We start from the raw sequence: 27,768 nt of genomic DNA, 5'->3' as shown, positions 1-27,768 counted from the left end.
AAAAAAAAAAAATCGTTATACGATTTTCGAAAACAATTTGTCAATGTAGTTTGTTTTCGAAAACAATTATTATTACATTCCATCTCATTTCAATAAATAAAATGGAGCATAAGAGTTGCTGCAAAGAGAAATTTCACCTATTTCTTGGCTCAATGACTTGACCTCACTTGGAAAAACTCGGTCTTTAAATCAAATATCAGAAATCAGAACATGTCCTATTGGTTGGCCTTTCACTACAAAGTGAATTCTCCAGTAGATTCTCACTACAGTATTCATCGCATTTCAATTCTATGTTTCGATTATATGCATTTGTAGAGATTTGTAGAGGGAAATGAAAATAGTTAAAAATAAATAAATGAAATATAAACCTTCTTTTCCTTTTTTTTCTTTTTCCCACTCCCCTCCATTTCCTAAACAAGATTCAAACATAGTGCATAAGGCAAAAGGTGCAACATCTTGCTGGATACCATGAACAAATACAAGAACAAACTTCACTACACCCTCAATGTTTTGTTCCAAGTATATGAGGATTATGTGCTCATATCCATACGTCAGGGAGTAAACCGCACAAAATAAAACACCAGGGAGTAAACCGCACAGAATAAAACACGAGGGGTAAAGTGCATTTTAAGTCCCAAGAAAATGCTGAAAATGCCCATGACACAATAAGATTAGTTATATAAAGATGGTATTTCAATTTTCACAGTACAAGCAGTGCACTTTAATTCACAAATCGCATGAGGTCACAAACCACAGAGAGTAAATCACACGAAGGAAAAGTGGAATTCGCCCAAAATTTAAATTCCATTAGAGCTGTTATAGAATGCAAGATTATTCCCTTAAACTGAGCCAAATTCGAAATAAAGTATGATACCATCTACAAGTAGACAACAAAGAATGAAGCATAGAACAAACATTTCATCACCAATATCCCCATCATACAAGGACCAGTAAAGTACATGTTTTTTCAGCTAAAAAACATTTAATGGAAAACAAGTGTGTACATTCCTTAAATATTGGAATCTAGTACAAATGCAATACATATACAACCCTTTGACAAATAAATGACAAACAAGAAAAAGGGGACTCCAAAAACCACAAACTGAGATACATACCAACCAAATCAAAGAATTTCACCTGCCTGCTGTCCTTAAAAACTACAATCTGTGATCACAACAAATGCAGCAGCGGTTAAAAGAGGGGGGAATAAAAAATCACTCTTCAGGCGCGCATCACGTAATCAACACCGACACTAAAAAAACTAAGGTCATATAGGGAAAGGGCAAACTCAAAATGCAAGATATGGCAATCCAACCAAGTTGCCTGACATAAAAGTCGGACAAAAAAAGGCATTGCAAGAAGTTGCAAAAGTAGAGACATCACTTCATTTTGGTGAAATCAATTTCTAGAAGAGATCGAATTTCTTCTTCTGCATGTCTTGCTTCCATTTTGGTAATTTATAAAATGCTTCTTTTGTCACCCCCAGTACAGCCTGGAATTCCTCATCAGATAGATAAGCCTGAAAAATCAAACCGGGAAAATTATGAAAAAAGAAGCCAAAATATGAAGTGTTAAAATACAACAAGAAATGAAATCAACCAAACCTCTCTTCTTTTGAAGTCAATTCCAGTAACTGGATTGTCAGAATGAGCCTTCAGCTGTTCATAACTAAATGTACTTTGACTCGTTTCACTACCGTTCGCATCGTGCCCTTCCTCTTGCTTTGGTCCTGAATCGTCCCCATTACTATCTACTACAGGCTCAGCTACCTCTGTATCCTTAATTTCAGAATCTTCTTTAGAATCTTCTACTTGTGAAAGCACATTCTCAATCTTTGTTCCAGCAGCAAGCAGTACTTCAAATATGTCAAAATAATACAGATGTCCAAAATTAACAAATATAAATGGCAAAAAAGGAGCATAAGTATGCAAGTTGTTATACCCATGTCCTATACCGATATTAAAATGCCGCCTAACAGAAAACGAGTTCATATTTGCTTTTATAGGATGTAAAAGCAACAATGAGGACGACTTGATTCTAATGATCATGAGGTAAATTCCATGCTTCAATTGTATGCTTTCCCAAAAATGAAACATGAATGAATCAATAGCAAATGGCTTTAAACAATTTTAATTTCTCATCTTTACGTCACCCTTTAATTACACTTATCATTTTTCTTCTATATCATCACTCAATAAAAATTTCAACTAAAAATTTTAGGAGATGCTACAAAAATTGATTAGTCGACAAGGTTAAAAATTGATGAATAGAACACCATCCAGGGAGAAAATGAAGGATGCCAGTACATCCTGCATTGGGTTAACTAAAAATTTTAAGAGATGCTACAAAAATTGATAAGAATGGAGTTATCTAAATAGATAGCGAGATATATAAAGCCCAATAAAATTATCATTATGGTTCCAATACCTGGAGGGCTAGCTTCTGATGGTGGACTTGTGGTGGATCGAACTGGAGAGGCTTCAGGTGACCGCTTCTTTTCAGCAGTAAGAACTTGTGACAAAGCAGCTACTGCAGCTGCTCTCTGTGATCCTTGACTTGGGCCTGACGACCTTGCAGTAGCAGCAGCACTTTTGCTGCCAGAAGACGGACTAAATGCAGACGACAAGGCAGCTAAGGCTGAAGCTCTTTGAGTTGGTCCACCCTGATTTGATCCATTGGACTTATCCTGGCAATGCAATAGCATTAAAAAATCATAAAGCGACCTCATTAACAAAAGGATGATGTTATGCCTTGTGCACAATCATGAGCAAGAAGATAAAAGATAATGCTAAAGTTCTAACATTTAACATCCTTGAATTTATTGTGAGCAAATATTTTGGACTACAGAATGTGAGATTGAAATTTATTCTGTAGACTTTCATACTGCCAAGGTAGGCATGCATTGGATGAAAAATAATGTCTACAAAGTTTAATATGCCATAAAATTTTCTCAGATAAATCAACAAGGTTCATTTTGCAGTTTGCAACACACATTCAATAAATTCTATATTGGTTAAAACAAAAATGCCAATAACAGAAGACACTCTGCTGCAGAGCACTCCCTACCAACCCATCTACACAACAATGGATGATAGATTGAAAGGAAAAGATAAGACAAAGATACTATGAGCAATTTAAGAGCCAAATAAAACTATCTAGGCCTCATGATCGTGGTACCAACCCCAAGAGGATCCCTAGGCCCTAATCCCAACCTAGGCTAGTGTAAGAGCATCTTGGTTCCTTTTCAAGATAACATTGGAAATAAGGGACTGGGGCATAGAAGGGATACACTCAGGTGGAGAATCACTCAATTGAGCCACAAGAGTACCAAACATGTCATTTCAAACATAATAGGTGAAGTGCTCAATTGGTGATTTTATTGGCTAAGCCAAGGGGTGCCGAAAGCATGTGCAAGAAGACTAAAAGTTGCCCATGTGGGACATCCTTAAACACCTAGGCTCAAGGCTAAGACACCGCATACATTAGCCTCGGCTAGTATGGCTCCACCCTGGATCTGGAACATGTGGAAATGTGTTATCAGTCCATGTGTCTCATGAGGCTCACACGGGGTGCCCAATCTATGGAGTTGATGACATGGTAGTGTGTGGCAATGATGTGGAGAGGCAAATTGGAGATTTGGAAGCATGTACCAACAAAGTGACTCCCAAAACGATGTGTGCAACACATTTTCCAAGCTTAATATGAAAGCATTTTGTATAACAATTAAAAATTTTACCTCTACAGCATGACCTGCTCCAAAGAGTAGCATAACCTTCTTCTGGAATGAGTTTCCATGAGCCTATGTCACAGTGAAAACATGCCAAAGGATACATTAGACTAAACGCAACATGATGCAACTAATATGAGAAAACGAGATGAGACAAGGACCTTAATAATACAGCAATAATGACCTTTATGATAAAATTATCATCCAAAGAATAACAATGCCATAACTAATCAATTTGAATAGTAATAACCAATCAATCTTCAAGACAAGAAAAAAATAGCTGAGGCATAGAATCATAGTGATGCAATTGAACTAACACACTTAACTCAGCATTTTCGAGGCCCTCTTCTAAAGCCACCCACTTAGGTTTTATCAAGCTTGTACATCTATCAATAAATTATAGCAGAATTGCCGGGTAGCATTCATGAGGTAGTTTCATGGTGTTAATTTATGAAAAGTCCAATTCAAAAATATGGGATGATGGCATACAATATAATTCAATCAGTATATGGCAATAATATTCAAAAGCCTAAGACTTCAAAAATTAAATGGGAGAAGAAAATGATGTTAATATATGAAACTATGAAAAGAACAATTCAAAAATCTGGGACGATGATTTAAAATATAAATCAATTAGTATATGGAAATAATGTTTGAAAACCTAAGGCTTCAAAATAAATTGGGACAAGAAACGCATGAAAGACAATTCCTGGAAGTGTGGGTTAATCTGCAGGAATTGTCAAGAACAGTGACAAATATACCTCAAAGCATCTAGAATGTAAATAATACACTTTATTGTAAAAAGAGAAAACAATGTCCATATAGAGTCACAACGTATATAAAAAGTATATTTTGACATGTCTCTAAACTGTACACAATTGATTTGTAAACCTTAAAATCTCTTTGTTAATAAGTAGTGACATAAAACATTCATCTATAGCTCTCTATGAATAAGATTTGTCCTAGAGAAAAAAGTAAAAAGATAGTTCATTTTCTTTTCTTTTTTTATTTGGAAGGGGGGTTGGCTTGAAATTAGAGGATCTTTCCTGAAAGGATACAACGGCTCTTCGACACGAATTACACTTGTTCCTCTGCTGTAGCTCTACATTTTATCTAAAAAATTATAGTCTGTCTATTTTATTTCTGCACCTTTTTTTCTCCTGCAAACTATTTCTCCTTTTTCTCTGAAGTAGTTTTTTTCTCTTTAAACTAATTAGGATCAAAGTATCACCTATTATATATTTAATTTATATGAACTGGTTTGCATATTTATAGAATAATCATTCTACTAAGTAAACCAATCAACAAAGAAAATTCCCAACATCTCCAGCAGCAGGGGAGGTCCCTGTCTATTTTTATATATATATACATAAAATAAAATAAAAAAGAAAGAAAGTATAGGTGCTAATTCTGAAACTTAAGGGGAGGTCATAGTAACTTAACATACTTTTATTTCCCATAAAAAGAGACTGTACTCAGTTCTCAGACACATAGGTATGAAAAGGATTGCTAGAAAAGATGATCAACCTAAGAAGCACGGACACAGATACGGATGCGGATACGGATACGGACACGGATGCGGACACGGGACACGGCAATTTAAAAAAAAATGGAGGCACGGACACAGCGGGACATGACAATAAAATATATTTTCATATATTTTTATTTGCTTTATGCTTTATGGATTAATATTACATCCACAAACAATCAATATTAACAAAAACTAACTCTAATTCTATTTTTTTAAAAACACTTTTAAATTAACACTTACAGTTTATATCTTTTTTTATAAATGATCTATTAAGTATTTAAATCTAAGAAAAAAATAATAAATATTCAACATTCATCAAAAATACTAAATAAAATGAGGAAAAAAGACAACTTGGTATGTCCCTAGTGTGTCCACAGTGTGTCTCCTAAAAATAAATTAATTAAATAAGGGGACACACCATGTAGTGCGTCCCATACGTGTCCCCGAAGTGTCCGCATGTCCCTAAAGTGTCTGTGTGTCCGACACGGATACGACACTTGTTTTGAAGTGTCAGTGCTTTAGATCAACTGAAAGGTCAGAATTCTTTCATTGTTTTATATGTCAAGTTACTTCTCAAGTCCAACGCTGAATTTATTTTAGCATAACTGTGAGACATAACCCAAACAATATAAATATGTAGCCCAAGGATGTGCAAATCATGAAACTAATTCTTTCTAATGTTTATTTCTACTTAAAACCCAAACAATATAAATATGTAGCCCAAGGATGTGCTAAAAATGAAACTAATTCTTTCTAATTTTTATTTCTGCTTAAAAAATCCATCAATCCATCCTTAACTAAAAAGGGAAAAAGAAAAGGAAAAGAAAAAGAAGAACGGATGGATTGTGATAAGAATTTTTTTTTTTCACTAGTGAAGACTACATGTTTGTGTCACACTTGCTGCATTGCACATGAAGCACACAGAGCTTAACACCCAGGTGCACCATAGCATGAAAATGCACCTCTAAACTTCTCGAGGAATTCATTTCCACACCCCATTATGCATTCTTCCATCTTTCCTTTTCAAAGCATAGATTAGTCTAAAGCTTGTGTTTGGGAAAACCCAAACGGACCAAACCATCTGGCTGCTTTTATTCATTTTCTACTTCCTACTATTCATGGTCATCCTTTCTCCAAAATGAAGAGCATATTACCAAACCAAACCAAACCAAATCAAACCAAACCAAGCCTTGCCTTAAGTCCCATGAAATGGGGGTCAGCTACATGAATCCTTCCACGCGGCTCTATCAAAGGCCATTTCGTTAGTCAAATTAAGTAGATCCATATCTCTATTTACAATACTAGCCAACGATAATCTAGGCCTACCCGGTCCCCTAGCATTTTCATCCATCGTCACTGCATCGCATCTCTTCACTACTGCCTCTATTGGTCTCCGTTGAATATGACCAAACCATCTTGATTGATTCTCCCTCAACTTATCTTCTATCGGTGCTACTCCTACCCATTCCCGAATATAATCATTCCTAATTTTGTCTTATCTAGTTTTGCCACACATCCACCTTAGCATCCTCATCTCAGCAATGCTCATCTTATTGACATGTTATTTCTTGGTTGCCCAACACTTCGTCCCATACAACATCGGTGGTCTAATAGCCGTTCTATAGAACTTACCTTTTAGTCTAGTAGATATTCGATTATCGCACAGTACCTCAGCCGCACTTCTCCACTTAAGCCATCCTGCCTTAATCCTATGGGCCACATCCGCATCAATCTCCCCCACCGTTATGATAATCGACCCTAAATAACGAAAATAAATTTACACTCCATGTACTTTGTCTTAGTTCTGCTTATCCAGACTCCTTTAGATTCAAGTGTTTTTCTCCAAATCTCCAACTTTGTGTTAACTCCTTCTCTAGTCTCTTTTTGATCAGCAGCTCCTTCTCTAGTCTCACCCACTAATTTACTATATTATAGTACTATTATTATGTCTTGCTCATTCCAATAAATAAATAGACTGTGTTTCTTGCTTTTAGATTCTAGTCACATCCAATTGTTAGCTTATTATTTATGAACACTTCTTTATGTGCTGCAAAGAATTGTCATACCCCTTCCATAACTATCTATATATTCTAGTCATCACTTGCCTCACCTTACTCTGGAGCCCCTTGCTGCTTCTGATCGAAATTTTCAACCCTACATTCAGACTTGCGTAGTGACTACAGTTTGATTGTCACTGAAGACGATTAAAGTCTTGATTAGGTGCCGAAAGCTAAAGAAAACCTAATTTTGTAATTAACTCTTAAACTTCACAAATTTTTCTTTCCTTGTAACATCACTAACTCTTCGATTCACAGGTAGATTACTTATTCTTTTAATTTCAACTATTCATGCCTATTGCAAAACGATCAAATTTCAAAGTCATCTTTGCCACAAAAAAAATAAAAAACACTTGCTTATAAATTGATCAAAACATAACAGTAACACCAAAAAGAAAAGTTTTGTTGCAGCACATACAGTAGCTTTCACAGGATCCCATGAAAAATATGCAGTGAAGAAGCATGGTTCATTTCCTTCTGTGACTTTGTATAGTGACACATATAGAGACAAACCCTCCAGAGACGCCGCCATATCTATGTATTTCTGCAATGAACTTCAACACTCAACAAAGAACACAACAGAATGAATACTTTCGCAAGAGGCATAAACTACTTGAGCAGTACCTGGCCAAATTCAAAAGCATTTTGCTTTTCTTTGGAGTCTACGGACTGACCAACCCAAACAAACACTTCAGCATGTGTGTCAAGTATCAAGATATCCTCGGTCAACAGGTCATCTTGAGAGAAGTTGTAAACTTCTTCAACCTGCCAAATGAAAAATACAAATTCAATATATAAACTACTTAACACCCAAATCAATACAAGAGGAAGTTCAATCCAATTCGAATGTTCAGAACTCACCTCAAACTTTCCTGGGGATCCACATGTCATCAGAAATGATCAGAACAATAGTTAGAAATTCATGTAAACTACGTATTTAACAACTTTTATCAATTATACCAATCCAAGCAGAAAATGCAAGATTACACAACACAAATTGCTATCATAAATAGAAATGCTACCTTCTTTACTGAATGAGAATGTGAACAAGTGGGGATCTCTGATATTATCCTGCGATACCTTTTTGCTGGTATAACTTTGTTTCCCTCCAAGAGCAAACCAGAAGGATGAGCTCTCAGTTCCTTCTTTAGCATGTTTCACAGTTCCTCCTGGCTGAATTTATAAGCCAAATGAATATCATTGATTAATCACAACCTATCAATTCAAATCTCAAAAACTTGGCAGAAACACATCAAGCATAACATGCATGATGCCAACCCATGAACAATCTAAAGTGCACATCCAATTAATTTGATTACAGACAAAAATATAAACATGTCTATTAGCTTTTGTAAACTGTGATTATCTATGTTATAAGTAAATGAAGGGATATGTCGATACCCAGTAAAGCATTTAAATCTTTGATCATATTTCATAATTTGAGAACTCGTATCTGAGGGAAAATGCGAAAATGAAGTAAAGAAAATAAATCAATCAAGTATCAATGTATAACATGTTTTCAAATACTACTGGAAACAAAAGTTGGCATATTTACACATGACTAGAAAAAGAAATATGCTTCCTGAGTACATGTTAAAAATCATCCAAAAGTACTAAATTCCACAATTGCAGAGACTTTATTTGGAGTTAGGTTTTTGTAATGTACAAGTCAAGTCGAGCTGGTAATGGTTAGACTTTTTAAAACAATGCATATGACTATTACAACAGCATGAGATGAACAGAAAAAATGGCAAAAACACACAATCTAATGAAAATCTTATGACATTAGCCAAGCAATTAATATCCAGGCACAAACAGATGTCAAAAGGTAATATAATGGGGGGAAATAATCAGATTTACACCTTATCCTTGTCAATACAATACCATCTCTATGTCTAGATATAAAATTAAACCACAATCCAGTTTTTAATTCCATTGTCAAATATCTTCATATCTGCATCTACCTGTTAAAGTCTGAAGTGAGAATATTTGGACAAAGGACTTGCATGAGCAGCAGGCACAAAAATTCTTCCATGCTCCTTGCACATATCACAGTCCGCTACTTGATTTCAAAGGGTACAACAGATTTTGTTCATTGATGTCAGGATCTACCAATGCAGACATTTATGTGCCACACTCAGGGAGGCAGCAGTCCTCATTTCAATTTCCAGTGGTCCAAGCATCTCAACATGTGAAAAGTTTCAGTTGTTTTAAACAAAGCAAAACCACTTTCACTCCTTAATTATAGGAGCACTACAAAAAAACTAAGACTATCCCTTATTTTTATGAAAATATTTGTAATATTCTACATCTCTAATTTTTTAAGCATATCCCATAACAATATTTCTCCTTGGAATCTTTTATTATGGTGTAGCTATGTAACTAGAATAATAGTTTTCATGCAAAAGGTTTTTAATTAGCTGTGACTCTAATATATATATATATATAGAAAATGTAGTAAAGGAACATCTTATAATCAAAAAGGTTACTTAACATTGTCTTTGTACACAGAAAAATAAAAAATAAAAGAGTCCCAAAAATAAGTCAAAATTAATGATATCGACAGAGATAATGAGAAAAAATAACCAAAAAAAAGTAATTCAAATATTCAAAAGTAACAGCAATCACCAGGAAAAAAATAATAATAAAAATAAAAAATGAGGAAACGAAAAGAAAAGAAAAAAGAATGAAAAGGGTTGGAATCTAATATTTTTTGGTGATATCTCATTTTCATCATAGCTTCCAATTTCCATTATCAATTTTGAAAACGTTGCCTAAATCTCATCTACACTGGGAAATGAAATTTCTTAAAGTTTCTATTTTCCAATAATGCTAGTGTGTTGATTGTTTGAAGGAAAAGAATATTGAACCATTTATATTTAAATGCCTGAAAATTTACCCTTAGGAATTCTTTCTTACCATGTGTAGACACAAATTTCAAAACATGAAAAGTTTCAACACATCAATGTTCATGTCACAAACATCCACTGTTTAGTTGTTGGACTAATCAATGTGGATTATTTAATAGAAGGTTCCTATGTCCAATCTGGATTCCAAATTGTTAATTACTCACTTGAACAAGTGAAAGTTCCAATTAATGCAGAACAAAAAGAAATAATTGACAAAAGAGAATTAAACAAAAAAAATGATTCCATTAAAGTTTTGAGGTTTCAAAGCCCCTAAATACACAAAGTATTAAAAAAAAAAATTAAATACATTCAATGGGCTTCAAACCCTTTACCTTATAACACGCCTTCTCAGTATGCGTGTTAAGTGTTGTGTGTTGTTGCACTTCACGATTCTATAAATTCTAAATTTCTCTGTAGCACTTAATCTTTCAGCTTTCGTATTCTCATCTCCCAGTCCCTCTTTGGTGTAATGATCATCATATTTATAGAGGGTCATTCACTTGAAAAGGGACTCATCATCAATTTGAATTTTGAATTTTATGATAATGTTGTTTAAATTTAAACATAATGTTATCATATCTTGTATTTCAAAGCTGGTTGACCATATTGATCTTCTAGATTTTATCCCGTGAAGCTTTTCTGCCATAAGTTCTATACATGTTGTCCTTTGATTGAACGCATCATAGGCAGAATTTGGTAGACTCCACGTGTCACACGACTTGTATAGGCTTGAAGATCTTGAGTAACATGTATCTTATCCTGTATGTCAACTGATCATATTAAACTTTTTTTGAGTTGGTATCCTACAACTTTTCGCCGTAGGCTCTGCATGTGCCATAGCCTGATTGAACATGTCGCCATTTGAACTTTATAATCTCCACGTGTCACTTACTTGTATACGCTTAAAGACTACGAATGTTAAAGACTCGTCATCTATTTTTTTTTTTTGGAAGAAAAGTCTCATCATCTAGTTGAACCTAGAATCTTATTCTAAATTTAGTTGAAATTTACATTCCAATACTAAGAAGAAAAAAAAAATCTGGACTACTACATTTGCCCTTACAAAATATCACAAGACACACCTAGAGAGAGAGAGGGATAAAAAAATATTTCTCAATCAAAATTTCCCTAATAAACAAGATTTTTGACAAAGCTTGAATATAAAATTTAATTATGATGTAATTGATATATGTTTAGATTCTCATGATACTCAATTTCATGACCTGTTTATTTCAAAATTTTCAGTCATTGAAGATGTGTCACGAGCATACCTTCAAAAATTCTGCAACCTTTGCAGCCAACTGCTGCTGCTCAAAGGTACTTTGATTTCCATGCCAAGTAAATAATGAAGATCCAGATTGCAGAAGGAAACATTCATTGGAGTTCAATGATGTTGCAACCTGACAGAAATATTCAAGTCTGTCAGATAGCTTGTCATATGGAGAAGAATAAAAAGGACCACTAATGAAAATTGATATTTACCTATGTAGGGAGTACAAATGAATGCATATATACAAAAACTAATGTTAGATAATTATGTGCAGAATCCGAACTCGTTTTCTACTTCATATGTATGTCCAGTTTTTATCATCAAGCATTACAAATATTTTCATCATTCAGTTCTATCTAGGGCAATTTTTCGCTTAAGCCATGGGCCATCATCTACCTCTCTCAATCTTTGAAGTTAAAAACAAGCTACTGTTCCATAAGGGGTACAGTCATCGGTTTTCATGAGCACTGCCTGCAAACAGTCCAATTAACCAGATATCACTAGGGTACCACATGGATAGATATGTGTTAAAATCCACCTACTCTCCACCTACTTCACCCACTTAAACCTACTCCACTAAACCTAACCCACTACACCACTACCACCTCCACTTCACCTACTCCTTACCTACTACACACTCACCCTCTTCTATATATAGGAATCATGAATCATTGTAATAGATATCAATATAAATCAATCAATAATACAATTCTCTATTTCTCTTTATACATTAAATTTCTACATGGTATCAGAGCAAGGTTAAGCACTTAGTATTTTTCGTTTCACCGGCGGGCGGCAACCTCGCCTTGGCCGCCCGCCGGACCTCAACCTATTCCGCTTATTTTCTACACATACCTTCCCATCACTGCCTAAATCCTCTCTCTTGAGGCCAATGTGAATTCCTCTTCTTCATAATCTGCACTAACTGTGGCATCTTTTCCTGGGGCAAACTCTGCAACCCAACACTCAATCTATGCTTCTCCTCCATGCTCATTTGCCTCTTGTTAGGATCCTTCGCCTTCGGCTTTGGTTTGGGCTTCGCCACAGCCTTGAGCTTCACTGCAGCTTTCAGCTTCACGGCAGCCTTCGGTTTCACAGTAGCTTTTGGCTTCGCAACTGGCTTGGCCTTTGCCGCTGGCTTGGGCTTCACAGCGGCTTTAGCTTTTGGCGCAGCAGCTTTTGTCTTAGCCGGAGCCTTCTTTTCCTTTTTCGCTTTTACAGCCTTCGGCTTTGCAGCAGCCTTCGGCTTTGCTTCCCTCTGGTGGCTCCCCAGGTTCCACCTGAGCTGCATGATTCATTTATAGCTGCAATTGATAAGGGAAGTATTAGAACAATGCCCAATAGAAGTATGCCAGCTGCTCCTTACCCTACTCCTGGAGCACTATTAATAGTGATGCTTTCAACATGCGTCATCCTTTAACTGGTGGAGGAATGACTGGAGCCCTGTATAAGGTGTTTTGTGCATCTCCTGATCAAGCAAGGAAGGAAATGCGTGAAGCATGTTTTGATTATTTGAGCCTTGGAGGTGTGTGTTCAACAGGACCAGTGGCTTTACTCTCTGGTCTAAATCCTAGCCCATTGAGCTTGATACTCCATTTCTTTGCTATAGCCATATATGGTGTTGGCCGTCTCTTGCTACCATTTCCTTCCCCTAAGCGCCTGTGGATAGCAGCTAGATTATTTTTGGGTGCATCGGCTATCATTTTTCCCCTCTTTCTCTCACATGGGCTTGTCCCCTCTCTCTCCTCCGTTTGATTTCAAAATCCATTATTTTTATTTATTTTCTCCACACCACTTTCCTTATTTTCTCCATCTTTCATTTTGATTTTAAATATATTTTTATTATTTCTTTCTTTATTTTTCTTTCACATTATTTTTTAATCTTTTTCAAATTCCATTCATACCATATAGCTTTGCACACCAAACCATCTTTTATTCATCTCAGGGATCAACCCCGATCACAATTTTAACAAAAAAAAAAAAAAAAAAAAAAAAAACAACCACAACCACAACAACACAAACCACAACACCACAAGATTTGTTTTCTTTTCTGCAGACGGCCACCCACCGACCTCATTTTTTCGCCTATTCCGCCGGTCTTTTCTTCTTGCCTCCGTCCTGGGCGGCCCTTGACGGTGTTGCCTCCGTGTTTCCCACTCCACTGGGCACGATCACTCCACCCTGCTCCTCCACTACAGCATATGGCGGACCTCCAAATCGGAACATAACGGTGGCCTTCCGCTTCAGCTCCTTATTTTCCGCCTTTAGCACACTTATCTCTGCTCACGCATCCTTATACATGCGTTGGAGCAGAGCCAGTTGGGCGTTTAACTGCTGCACCTCATTTGTCCTACTCTGCAGCCGGTGCGACAAGTTTGTGACAGCAGTCATAGTTTCAACACAGGACTTCAATGTATACTGATTAGCTTCAATATCCGTTTGCACTGCCATTTTTTGCTCCACCGACCGCATCGGAAAGTTCAACGGAGCAAAACCAGAGGTGTTTGGTTGAGGTTCACAGGCCACCGCACCAGTTATCTCTCTTGTTGACTCGTTGAGGTCGGGAAAGAGAGTGAGCAGACCACGGGAAGAAGAGGCTATGTTTTGGGTAGCTGAACGGGAAGAAGAATCCATGTTTTTGGGTTGCTGAGTGTTTCAGAGAAGGGTTGGTTACAGAATGTTACAGAGAACGAAGAGGTTTCAACTGGTTTGTTATGCTTCCAAGCCTCAGACTTCGCTTTGGTTTATAAAGACAGAGACGACGAGGCCGACACGCGCTCTGTCAATCACGTGCATCGCCGCGTGTCAGGCGCCCCTTTTGATGGCTGGACGCTTTCTGTCGGGCACGTCTTTTGATGAAGTGGGCGCGCCTTTTGATGGCGCGCCTTTTGATGGCACGCCTTTTTATGGATTGGGCACGCCTTTTGATGGCACGCCTTTTGAAAGATTGGGCACACCTTTTGAGGGTGCGACTTTTTAAGGGTCCGACAAGACTCTGTAAACTGTCCCGACATTGATTCCGGTTAGCTCCTTCATGGGTCCGACAAGACTCTGTAAACTGTCCCGACATTGATTCCGGTTAGTTTCTACAAGGGTCCAGCAAGACTCCGTAAACTGTCACCACAACTGTCACAACATTGTCTGCTACAACGGTCCGACATGACCCCATAAACTGTCTTCTACATCGGTCTGACACCGCCATCCAGTGTCCTCTACACCGTTATGACACCACCATACAGTGTCCTCTACATGGTTATGACACCCTCATACAGTGTCCTCTACAACGTTATGACACCACCATCCAGTGTCTTCACCAATGGTCTGACACGACCATACAGTGTCTCTTATCCTCTTTTATTTTTATGTATTTTCTTGTTTTGTTACTCTCTCCAAACTCAAGTTGGTTAGTTCCTATCCCCCTTGAGTTTGCGGGGGGCTGTTAAAATCCACCTACTCTCCACCTACTTCACCCACTTAAACCTACTCCACTAAACCTAACCCACTACACCACTACCACCTCCACTTCACCTACTCCTTACCTACTACACACTCACCCTCTTCTATATATAGGAATCATGAATCATTGTAATAGATATCAATATAAATCAATCAATAATACAATTCTCTATTTCTCTTTATACATTAAATTTCTACAATATGCCATGTTGCGCCTTGACTATTCATGCTTGGGAACTTCAAATTGGTTGTGGTATGGCGAGCTATGAGGAAAGTGCTAGCTATGGTGCAATGTCACAAGTAGGAGGCAGGTGTGATGAGCCATGTAATATCATGCACAACAAGGCCAGCTGATGCAGTCCACAATGGGAACAAGGAAAACCAAAATTAATGAAGCATTAATGTTTGGAAATTGCTTGGTTTGGAGCTGAACTCAATTGGGATCAATTAGAACCATCTATAATTATGTTTCCAATCTTACAAGAGTCTTATTAATGTTAAAGCTGTTGGGTCAGTATTAAGGTTAGGCTATTTTCGGTAATTTGCAGAATTTAGCGATATGTGTTGTGTGGATTGTCCATGCGTCGTCTTGTGAGTCAAGTTATTTAATTAGTCTTTGTTTTTGTTTCTTATTTGGTCTTAGATTAGTTTTGGAAGTCAAAAGCTTAGTAGTTTCCTATTTTGGAGTTTTAGAAAGTCTCATAGTTCTATATAAATTCATGTAATACTTTTTATTTAATGTAGTTAATATTTTAGAGAATTTCAAAGCTTTCAAAACTTCTTTATGGATGTTGTACCTAAAAAAAACAAAAACAAACAAACAAACAAAGCTTCTTTATGGATTGTGTGATGCAATCAAACCATAAGTGAGATGCCTATGGAATCTAGGTGCGATGCCTAGACTTTTTCTTCTTCTTTCGTATTCTTCTTCTATTTCAGTTTACCGTTCACAAGCTACTGTTCACAGCTCATAAACAGCCCCCTTTTTGATCTCTTTCCTATGAAGCATGACACTCCAAAATTGGTGCTGTGGCGGTGTCCGACACGCGGACACGTCGGCGTGTCCCTTTAATTTAATGTTTTTTTTGGAAGGGGACACGGCGGGGACACGCGTGTCCACATCTGGACACGATGTGGACACGCTATGGGACACGGCGGGCTCTTTTTTGAATTTTTTATATGTATTTGGGGTCAAAGTGTAATATTTAAAAAGTAAAAACTGAGGGTGAAGAAATATAGTGAACCTGTGAAGACCTTCTCAGTAGAAGCCCTCTCTCTCTCAGTCGGTCGAAGCTCTCTCTCTCAGTCGTCTCAGTCGAAGCCCTCTCTCAGTCGATCGAAGCCCTCTCTCTCTCTCTCTCTCTCTCTCTCTCTTTGTGGTTTGTTTTCGACTTCGAAGGTAAACACTGATTTATATTTATATTTTTTTTATACGTTTATATATATATATGTAAGAGTTAGACTGATTTTTATTTCTTTATATATAAATTTATATATGTGTAAGATTTTTTTTTTTTATTGTTTATATATCTAAAACTAAAACTGTAGTTTTTAAAAAAAAAAATTTAATTATAGGTTTATATATATATATACAGTATGTAAATTCTTTTTTTTTTTTTTTCAATCCTTCTAATGTTAATGTTAATTAATAGGAAAAATGTCTAGGTAAAATAAAATAAAAAAAATTAATTGGAACACATTATTTAAAAAATATAATAAATAAATAAAATAATTAATGTGTATTAAATAAAAATATTTATAAAAAAATTAAAAAATTTGCCGTGTCTCCTGCCGTGTCCGTGTCCCCATTTTTTAGAAATTGCTGTGTCCTGTGTCCGTGTCCGTGTCCATATGCGTGTCCTTGTCCGTGCTTCATAGTCTCTTTCACCCGGTTTATCAATCCTAACCTAGTTCAATCCATTCATTAATTGAAATCTTAAAATTCCTATTGATTTTCAGCTTTAAGCCACCACAAAAACCCACAAAAATATAGCTTTAAAGTCCTCACAGCGCTGTCCCTAATTGTCCTGAATCAGTTTGGTAAATTACCAATTGAAGTTGATGAAAACCCTACAAGAAGTTGCAATCCAATCAATATGTTCAGAATTTTCCTACGGGATTCTAGGAGTGATTCCTAGTTTTCTTCATCTTGTTCTTTTCTGTTACTGTTACTGTTCATAAATTACTATTTGCAGTCCATAAACAGTCTTTATTTTGCCACCAAATTCTGATCTTTTTGAGCCCAAACCATTCATAACCAAACCCTAAACAATCCTTAGTATTATTTCACAAAACCTAACCCTAGGTAGCTTAAACTTGATTCAAAATTGTGTGTGCTGCATCACCAGCATTTGCTAGTTGTGCTGCCCTGGACTTGGTAAACTCTAATCCCTAACTGTCTATGAGGAGATAGAGGGATGGCCATGGGACACGTAACACTTTTTAAGGAACAATGTATTGGGCACATGCCCACATTTTATTGGAACTTCTCACATGTGCCAGGCCACAAAGGTTGACTTTGCCTATAAATACCTTTTAACTCGTTTAACATTAACAAAAGAACTCTTGTTCTATCTTCTGTTTCCTTGCCATTTCATTTTTCTTTTTCTTTTTTGTTTTGTAAATATGATTTCATTCGTCTAGTGCAAAGGCACACCCATGTACAAGAGACCAAGCCCTTTCTTCGGTGATAAGTCATGAACCACGGTTCAAAGTCAATAGCTGAGCTGTAGCCCTCCCAGACAACTCATTTGCACAATGAAGTGATACACAAAAATACACTGCTACAAGGGTTAAGAGATCTAAAAGAATCGGAAAGATTTTTAGGCAATAGGAATAATAGAACGAAGCCATAAAATAAACAAAAGACACTGCATACAACAGATTTAAAAACCCTAAAAAGTTTTAGCTCAAGAGGCAAAAATATCACAATAGGTACATACAGCATCAACTTGGACAGCTTTATTTTTATGCACAGAAGTTCCAGATATCCGGATGAGCGCAACACAATCGGCAGTGTAAGTTTCATCATTTAAACCTTTGTCTGCAATATAGTTTTTGTAACCAGAGCTCATTCCACCCTAATAAAAGAAGATCAGTTGATTCAGTTCATCAAAATAAAAGCAACTTAAAAGGCTTTGGAACCAAGCATCTTTGGCCAGATATTTAATCCTTGTGTGCATTTTCAGGAAGAGTACCTTAAGAACCACCATAGGCTGGAAGATGGCAATAAATTGTGGTGGTTCTTTCCCTTGAAATATGCGACCCTACACAATGCACATATTTTATTAATCTTAAAGATTGAATCCCCAACAGAACAAGTAACAAACTATTACGATACCTGCACAGGTCTTCCCTTCAGTGAGTTGAACATAGTAGTAGCTAAACGGGCAGACATCTTTTGATCCTCCTGAACTTGGAAATACAACAAGGTTATGATAGTTATTTGAAAACAAAATAAAATAAAATGCGACCAACCCATAGAAGGAAAGCAAAATACTAAAACTTTCATCTGCATGTATCAGAGCAACGTGAGGAATGAATTACAATTAGAAAATATACAGCTGAAAGTAGGTAGCAAGAGAAAAAAAATGAAGATATTAATCCAGCCCATGAGTTAACTGCTAATTGAATCTGAGTAAAGTGGAAATCAAAATTTGAAAAATTCAGCAAATTTGTATGTTAAAGTTTAAGGAATGAACATAACGTTACAATAGTAGGACAGATGTCACAGAAAGAAGTAGTACACAGTCTAAGATCTCAGTAATAAAAATAGGATCCAATAACAACACATTGCCACAATATTCTACAGACTCATAACAAGTATTACTTCAAGGATTATGGGAGTTCCAAAAAGGTCATAGATCTGAATATCAGGGAAAACTAGCTTAGGATTTCATAAGACATACGAATGAAACCAGTCTTTGATATCTCTTCTATAAGCATAGAGTATGGTATCATAAAATAAAAAATTACAATCTGACATCGAAAATAAAGGAAAAGAAACTGAATATTAGAAGGGACATCGGTTAAAGACATGTAGTTTTTATTTTTATTTTTAGAAGTAAGGTTAAAGAATTTGTAACCATTTTTTTATATATTCTGCAATATAATATGAATCCTTTCTTTTCATTACTTCAAAGTCAACAGTGAAAAAAGTAAATTACCTCAATGCTATCCTTCCCAATCCAACAGCACAAGTAGTAATCTTCTTTCTTATCACCAGAATGGTAGGTGTAAAGAACGATGTAGCAATCTCCACTGTAAAATTTACCTACATCTTCCTTGGGCACTGGAGTCTTAGCACTGCCATTAATGCGCCATACCTGGAAAACCAAATATTCAATATTCCTACCACATCAATATAGCCAGCCAACACTAGTCATTTAAACTATAAATACAACCACGAAAACAAATTGGTTACCAGACCTCAATTTTTCCACCACCTTCAAGCAAAGGTGGGACTTCCTCATTTATAGGAGCACCTTTGGTCATTCCCTTGACCCCAACACCTTGTTGCTTCAGCAAAGCTACCAGTACAAAGAACAGTTCCATAATCAAAAATGATATCCAGCAAATCTTTCAGTGTGTTTCACAACCAAGGAAATGAATCTACCTGCTACTTTTCCTCTTCCCTCCTCACCAGTTGAAGGTGCTGATCCTGATGGCCAAGAATCAAAATTGGATTTGAATGAATTCGTCTCATAACCTTGAATAATCCGAGTGATGCGTGTTGACTTGGGCCTATTTTGGCTACTGACAAATTCCTGCAGATCACAACTAGGGATAAGAATCGGGCTGTTATAGAAGAACATTTAGATATAAATGCTAAGCTTCTCAACCTCAGTAGCTTGGCTGGCAGCTTTCCTGTCCTCCACTTGTGTTACCCGACCAACCCAAAGAAATACCTCAGCACCACAGTCCAATAAATAGCATCTATTGTTTTCCAACAAAGATTTAGAAAGTTCACCATCTACAGGATTAACCTGTCCATCAATGATGCTGCAAAAAGTGACAATCATAACTCAGCACCATAATATTCTCCTTACAAAAGCACAAACTCGACCATGGGAGAACATATATATGTGAGCCAATCACGACCAAATTATTACTAGCATGAAAAATACCAACAAAAAGTAAACAAAGCAAGCTTTTATGCAAAAGAAAACACAACAAAGAGTAGAAGGGTATCAAGTCAGCCTCAACTTTCTTACGGTTCTAGTAAAAAGCATCATAATAGCAATGCCTCATCTTCTACTCTTGCTCTCAAAAATGAAAAATTAAAAACAGAAACAGCACTTAATAGTAGACTAGTAGAAAACCGTACTAAATAATACTATTTTCCACTCAGTCAATATTGTAGTCCACAACTAATTCTAAAGCTTCCTGCAACAGGTTAAATAAGGAATGTAGGACATTTGTACAGCACAATAGCAAGATGGATAATGGCCTTCCACACAAAACATGGGAGTTAGTTTAAGCAGAAATCTAAAGGTGTTTTTAAGGACCAGATTACAAAGGCCACAAATTTATAAAAGAGTGAAAACAATGGAACTTGTAGACACCTCATATTTTTTGTGTCTTCAGCGTATGCTAACAAGTAAATGGACTTACTATACTTGAGAACAAACCAAACTAAACTAATAAGAAACAAATATGCACACCACAGGGACTGCAGAGAAAGTTGCAGATGCAATAGAATTCTAAGTAGAACAAAAGAAACAATTAACAGAGGAATGATTAAAAAAATGAAAAGAACATTCATCCAACAAATAGGCAAACACACATTAAATTGTGTATTATTTCGGAAGAAGACACTAAATACCTTTCTAGAAGAAATGGAAAAAGTTTCCAGCCCGAGTTCTTACCACTGACAAAAAAATGTATGCCCAATTTAGTCCCCATTGGATGAAGACCTAAACTTTGGCATAATTTGCACAAAATGGCTGCCCATAGGTTCGAACCCACAACCTCAAGGGTAGTAGGCCTGGTTTTAACCACTAAACCAGTGGCCATTGTTAGTTCTTACCTCTGACATACAGCTAAATAGTCAAAGTAGTTGACCGCACATAGATGCCATCATCTGCTTTCCAAGAATTCTCTTCCTCAGTAGTGACTATAAAAAACTTAAAATTTTGTCTAAAGGTGGAAAACAAGTTCTTGAACTACCATTCCCAAACAACAGAGCACCAAGAACACTTGGACAAACATACAAACAAATGACGTCACAGAAAGACAATAATGAAACAAGAACCCTTCACAGTTCCTTTCAATCCAAAAGCTTCAAGCCACGTCTTCAACATATTCTTTGGCATAATAAAGTCTAATTGGCTTTTCCTTCTTTTTACATTTCTCATGAACTACATCCACAAGGTATCCTCAGTTCTCATAAAACTTCAGGATGATTATTCCATTCACTTTGAGTTCACACTCTTTATCAATGCTTAACAAGCCAACTCCCATTCTACATATATCACTAACAAGCCAATTCCCATACCATTGATATATGTAGACATAATTATTTAAATAATATTGCCAATCGTACATCACCATAAACAAAGTGTGTTTTATGTATGAATGAGAAAAAATAAACTGTAACACATAGGTACTTGAAAGTGTTTTTTTCATTTTTAACCCAGCTAGTTTTCAACAATATTAAAAAGGGCAATAAACTGTGATTCAACAATGATTTAGACATACATGCCACTCCTCAATTGGACACAACAACAAAAGTACAGATTACATTTAGGAGGAGTCCTGTCTGGGATCACCTCCGTACATGTTCGTTGTAAATACTTGATAACCTCAATCCCATTTTACTGGAACATGTATGTGTCACTATTTCAATATTCTCAATTTTAAGTCATCGTTGTTTAATTTGCATTATTATGCATATATGCAGAAAGCAATATAATCATAGTTCCTGAAAAATATTTCCATCGAAAGCCATTTAGCAATCACAAACTGGAAAGCAGTAAACATCATGAACCTAGAGCGGAGAATACCTATAAAGCCTAGGAGGAGTCTTCTCTAGCATAACATCTTCTTCACTAGCAACCTTTTTGCTAATTGGAGCAAACCCACCAAAAATGACCCAGAATTCACCAGAATCTGACTCAGCTTGTAGTTTTCCATCATCTGTCTCAGCAAACAAAATTTATTTACAAAATAAATAATGGGTGAAGAATTAGCAACTACTTATGAGTGAATGTGCATGAGCAAAACCCAAAGGTTAGAACAGCTAGCAGGGACCTAGCCTTCCAAAGTGAAGGTCATGGATTCAAAACTCCCCCCAGTAACCCATTTGGAAAAATCCCAGTCTTTCCTGAAGTGTGTTGACAAGTGCCTCGCAATTTGGCACACATTCTCAAGCACCCCCCACCCCACCCCTCCCCTCCCCTCTCCCAACCAAAAAAGAAAGAAAAAGAAAAAGATAAACCAACAAACTAAGTTCAAAGAGATATATGTGGAAGTAGGTAGGGGGGAAGGTGACAACACCAAAGTTTTAAATGTATGTGACCATACCAACAATTGCAACATCACACATTCCCTCATGATACTTGTCCTTCAAATATTGAATTACTTCCAATGCCTTGGCCCTTTCCTGGATATTGGAGTTTGCACCATTGAATTGAAAAATCTTATCTTTAGTGTCCAGGATAAACACATCATCATGATTCAGAGAGGAACGTGAAAAAGGAACCTGGATAACAAAAATGATAAATTCATTCCCTTAATCTAGAGAAGATTCATATTCAAAAGAGTTGCATAATAAGCTCAGAAAGTTCATGTTTGGAGGCTCTCATACCTGCTTCAATCTGACAACTCTTTTCCCTTTACAGACATACAACCGTATTTCAAACTCTTCCTCCTCAGGTTTCTTAAATCCAGATGCAACACCACCCTCCAATGGTATAATACATGGCTTGAAGTAAGACAGAAATTTGTCAGACTCGTGACCTTGGAGTTCTCTGTGTTGTACAGCACGCCCACCAAGAATTGCATCTAGTTCAACAGTTTTAATGGCTGCTGCTCCAGCTTCATCCTATTAAAATTCATAACAACAAATGAAAAAATAATTCTGAAAAAGTATAAATAAGGACACAAGAAGCATAGAGCATACCTGGCTTGTGTCTTTTCCAAGCCAGAAGTGTATGTCATACAAATAAGCACCACCTTTACCAGGACTTGTCTGCAGAAATTTATGACATATATAAGAAGTGTAACTGCCGTGCATATATCCCCTCCAGAGAAGCAGAATTTTTTATTTTTTTAAAAAATTTTACATGTAAAAGACAGATGAACATGAAAATTTCCAGTGAAAGTGAAAAATAATAATAATAATTAAGCATGCACCTGCAAGACAATGTATGAATCGCCCGAGTAGAATTTACCATAATCAGATTTTGGCAAAGGAACTGGCTGGAAGTTCTCGATTCTCCAAATTTCAGTCCCTCTACGAGGTGTCAAGTATAAACTCAAAAGTGATGTGCAATTGAGGCATCGTTAGCAATTAACAAAATTAATGTGCCCCCACACACAGGACAGAAAAACTGAAATGTATTCTTTCTTTCTTAGTGGCAGTGAAAGGAAATTAAATATAAATGAATAGACACACTACACACAAGGAAAAACGATACACCATTCTTTCTTATTGTCAAAGTAGAATTATAATATCCACCACACACACCCAAATGCACAAAACTACAAGGGCAAAACGATACACCATACATTATCCTACACAGTTCTTCAAGTAAGGATACAATCTCTGACCAGCTCCCTGAAAAGCAGGTTCCAAAGCTTTTGCAGAGCTCGACATTGTGTGAAATTCTTGGTATTATTGTTTCTTTCAACAATGGCAGAGAGCAATAAGACCTTTCAAGCTCCCACGATCTGTTGTCTCAAAATTCCACAGGTGCCTACTGCAGAAGGAATAAGGAAGCAGAGAGAAAAAATATCAAGAGAGGAAAAATATCAAGAAATTGCAAGATAACAAGAAAAGCAATTTGGCCATAATCATCTACTTTAGCTGCTGCAAGCAATATAGCCTTTTGCATTGGATGATTGGAAACCTATCAAAAAGAGAGTTTGTAGTTATATAAGCTTAGTATTTATCAAGGTTTAAAACACTACTCATTAAACAAGCAAAAAGCTTCAACAAGACAGAATTACCACACAGAAAATAGAAAAAAGGCTCTACAACCAATTGGGAAAGAAGGGCCGATCCATTTGTAAATGTAAAAGCAACTAAGACATGCCACACTATCATCTAAAGTTTTTGAGTAGTCAATTGTTAGCTTGGTTTAAAGTAGGCAGACACATATTTGATTTCCAGCAACTCACTAACCACCATGACACATGCACATGCTTGGCCAATTACAAGGAGTGTGGTCAAAGATGAGGGTGTGTTTGATGATATAAATAAATTTACAAAAGTCATTATCAGCTTAAGCTTTCATAGGAATCAGGTGTTAACACACCATCATGATTTGTGTCAGTTACACTAAAAAACAATTGTGTAACAAGCTGTAATCAAGATATCAAATCAAGCAATACCAAAAGGAACATAATTTTTTAATGAATCAGACTCATACTAAAGTCAACGTTGATATTTTCCGATAAGTAAGATCAGTTTCAATCTTCTCTAAATAAACTTGTCCATTGATGCTAAATGCATCTTATCTACACAAGGATGAACTATATTGGCAGTAGATTTTCACATATAAAATAGTGCAAGTGTGTGACCTATATTTGGAGATATCAGCAGAAATATTCATAAATGAGAATTTTTATGATTATGTGAAACATATCTTCATAAGAGTGGTAGATTTTGGCAGTAGGTTTCTTAATATAATAGTGAAGTTATATGACTTTCCATAAATATATATGGAGTACAATAAATGCAACTTCTTCTGAAATGCTGAAATGGTATTCATTCTATGGGTCTGAATCTATTGAGAGAGAATGTTGTGGATATTAATATATGTACTTGGCATGTCAGCTAGTGAGTTAATAGGCCATTTGACTACGTATCTTATTCCATCCCCCTCTCCAATCCAATCACATCAAAATGAAAGGTAGATGCAATATTTTGAAGTCATTGGTCACGTGGAAGTAGGCCATTTGTTCATAAATTTTTTGTATCCCCCTTCCTGATCAATTTTGATAATGGCTGACCTATTACTTCTATTATACTGGCTTTATTTTCAAGTGATCAAGTTAAATAAAAGGTGGATGAAATGTAGATTTCATTGGTATATCTGCCATTTTGGATAATATAATCATGTCATTCTAGAGTATCATTCTTTTAGTGTTCAAGATGTTGCAATCAAGTTCATGAAACATTTATCAATCCCCCAAGGCTGTTGATCTAGAGTTATATGCCTCTTTCTCGTCATCCTGAGTTCCACCAAAGGGGTAATAAATGAACATATAAACTGCCTTGTAAACAATCAGGAAGATAAATTGTCCTTCATATTGTTCTTACCCATTGACTAATGATTTATGGAAAGGTGCTGCTCAGGCTATTTTGGATTTTGAGGTGAAGTGGGTGATATAGGACAGCTTTGAGAAACTTATGACAAAGCAGCATAGAGTTGGTTTTGTGGTGGGTTTTAGTTATGGAAGGTTTCTAGGTTTACTGTTTACTGTTCACTGTTCAAATAGGTAGAAAAAAATTCTAGGGTTTTTTAAATGGTTGTTGCCTTGATTTAGAAGGTGATGTGTTGTTGCATCTAGAATTTGAATGCTAAAGTCTCTGCACATCTTCTAATTATGAATTTAGGTGTCACTTGTAGACCAAAGGGTAGGAAAAGTGACCAGAGATGTTTAGCACTTGGCAGCGTAAGATTTGATAATAAAAAGAGGGCTGTCTGGCTGAGGAGGATGTGAACAGTCAGTGATGCTTAGAAACTATGATGTTCTTGTGTAAGAAGAAGAAGAAGAAGAAGAAAAAGAACAAAAAAAATCCAACCTAGAATCCCTTAGGAATTACCACCCTAACCCTAAGGTAGTTTTGCTTAATGAATCACACAAAACTTCAAAACCTTCTCCCATATTATGATAATCAACTCCATTAAACTTCACATCTTTCTTTTCTTTATTTGTTAGAATTTTTTCCAACGACAAAATAGAGAAAGAAAAAAAAAAAAAAAAGAAGGAAGTTAGTTATTAACCAATGTCAGCCCATCAATCTATGGTGTTGGAAATCAGGTACAAACTTAACTTTGATCTTTCTTGCACACCCTTTATCTCAAACACCCATTTTCACACTTAACAACCCAATTGTTTACTAGACATGGGACCACAAATAGGAAAACATCAAATAGGCCTATATTATTTGACTCTCCTATGTGTTTTCTTCCACAAAACAATGAAGTCTCCGAGTAAATTTAAAAATTAATAGAAGAATCTCCTCTTTTCCTTCCTTGATATCTCTGGGTCCTCCCACTACAAGTTTTCCCCTCACTTCCATTTGTTTTCTCCATGATTCATATTGAGGTGATACATCATACTGTTTTTGAGCATAGTAGACCATAAAAAAGTCACCTCTTAGAATTCTCATTATGCCATGACATTTCATTTCATCCCTTTAATGTTACTCCAGAGCAACATTATTCCGCAATCTGCAAATTCATGCTGATGATCCATTTGGAGACTCCTTCAAATAATTTTGGTAGTACAATTACTGAAAACCAAAACACCCACAGCACTTCGAAAAAGTGATATTAATAGCATTTGCTCCGCTACCACACATGTTATCTGTTGTATAATACACTTCACACATTGTTTCCCACACTTCATAAGAGTAATGCAAAAAGCCAAGTATTGTGGATAGAATAGAAGCACACAGTCAGAAATCTCTTTGGCTTCAAAACCAGTTATGTCAAACAAAATGCAGCCTATGCAGCCCTCACCATTCCAATAGCTCCAAACATACCCAAAGAATTCTGAACATAATTATGCACTAATTCACTTCACTATCATGGCCCAAGAACACTGCTTTCTGAAACAATTTTCCAATTACTTGTTTTATCATAATGACCCACATTGTCCGATTGCAAACATCATCATAAAATAAAATAAAAAATCATAAACCCTTAAACGATCCCACTTGATTGTCACAAAACACATTTAATATACCGATCTCCTCACTCTCATATTCAATTACAGATCAAAATCAGTTCCATTTCAAACAAGGCCTCAACAATCATTCAAGCTTAAAAGAAGCACACTAAAACACATGCAAAAAGCAGAGATCAAACCATCAAAAACCATTAATCGCCAGCAATTAAATTTAACAACACATTATTTCTCAGTTCTCACATTCAATTAATTAACCAAAAATATTAATAATAGACCATCTAGCTCAGATCAAAGAAAGAAATTTCAAATAACAGTCAAAATTGGAAACAAAAGATTAATATAAGCAACCACAAAACATGAGATCTAAATCAATCCTGATCAAGCAGTGGTCAGTAGATCGACGTACCTTCTGAGATCTCTGTGTTCTCCCTCTCCTGAAGAAGATGATTAAGTGAGGCTTAGAGAGAGAGAGAGAGAGAGAGAGAGAGAGGAGAGTATGTAGAGCTGGCAATATATATAGAGAGAGAGAGAGAGGTGTGAATAATTGCTGTGTGGTGTTTTTCTCTGTCTAACTTTTTAGGCTTTTGAGATTTGAAGAGAGACTTTAGAATTCTCAGAGTATATGCAGCAATGGAGAGAGCGATGAAGGGGAGAGAGAAGATTTTGGGCATGTGATGAGTTGGCGAATAGTCCAACAATCCGGTGACGGTAGCACCGGCCATGTTTGCTTTTCC

General features: G+C 36.2%; 1 protein-coding gene across 3 annotated transcripts; it reads right to left on the bottom strand.

The window, feature by feature from the left end:
- Positions 1 to 894: 894 nt before the first annotated feature.
- Positions 895 to 27,768, bottom strand: LOC114315285 (villin-2). 3 transcript variants are annotated; one of them, XM_082898387.1, is made up of 24 exons: positions 27,441 to 27,738; positions 23,974 to 24,021; positions 23,713 to 23,871; positions 23,306 to 23,405; positions 23,073 to 23,141; positions 22,758 to 22,994; positions 22,475 to 22,652; positions 21,955 to 22,087; positions 19,792 to 19,951; positions 19,566 to 19,716; positions 19,379 to 19,479; positions 19,117 to 19,275; positions 18,291 to 18,359; positions 18,148 to 18,216; positions 17,893 to 18,030; positions 11,496 to 11,624; positions 8,338 to 8,488; positions 8,177 to 8,187; positions 7,940 to 8,080; positions 7,734 to 7,859; positions 3,737 to 3,799; positions 2,428 to 2,686; positions 1,605 to 1,855; positions 895 to 1,519 (listed from the first exon to the last, which is right to left on the bottom strand). In XM_082898387.1, the coding sequence occupies exons 3-24, from the start codon at positions 23,766 to 23,768 to the stop codon at positions 1,406 to 1,408; spliced, it is 2,865 nt and encodes a 954-aa protein (XP_082754513.1). In that variant the 5' UTR covers positions 23,769 to 23,871; positions 23,974 to 24,021; positions 27,441 to 27,738; the 3' UTR covers positions 895 to 1,405. The 3 variants fall into 3 exon arrangements, with proteins under 3 accessions (XP_082754513.1, XP_082754512.1, XP_082754514.1); XM_082898386.1 differs by lacking the exon at positions 23,974 to 24,021 and having other exon boundaries at positions 27,441 to 27,768; XM_082898388.1 differs by lacking the exon at positions 23,974 to 24,021 and having other exon boundaries at positions 23,344 to 23,405; positions 27,441 to 27,747.

This window comes from Camellia sinensis, chromosome 12, assembly GCF_055761805.1.
Source record: "Camellia sinensis isolate YWXY chromosome 12, ASM5576180v1, whole genome shotgun sequence".
NCBI classification, from domain to species: Eukaryota; Viridiplantae; Streptophyta; class Magnoliopsida; order Ericales; family Theaceae; genus Camellia; species Camellia sinensis.
Note: the sequence above shows the minus strand (reverse complement) of the source record. Positions and strands in the feature narration are given on the sequence as shown.

Bases quoted from the DNA above. Each gene is read 5' to 3' on its own strand.
- LOC114315285 (XM_082898386.1), bottom strand. From the start codon at position 23,768: ATGTCGAGCTCTGCAAAAGCTTTGGAACCTGCTTTTCAGGGAGCTGGT. The intron at 23,406-23,712 runs GTATCCTTACTT...GACACCTCGTAG, and splicing joins CAGGGAGCTGGTCAGAGATT to AGGGACTGAAATTTGGAGAA. The intron at 1,520-1,604 runs GTTTGGTTGATT...TTGATTTTTCAG, and splicing joins TTGACTTCAAAAGAAGAGAG to GCTTATCTATCTGATGAGGA.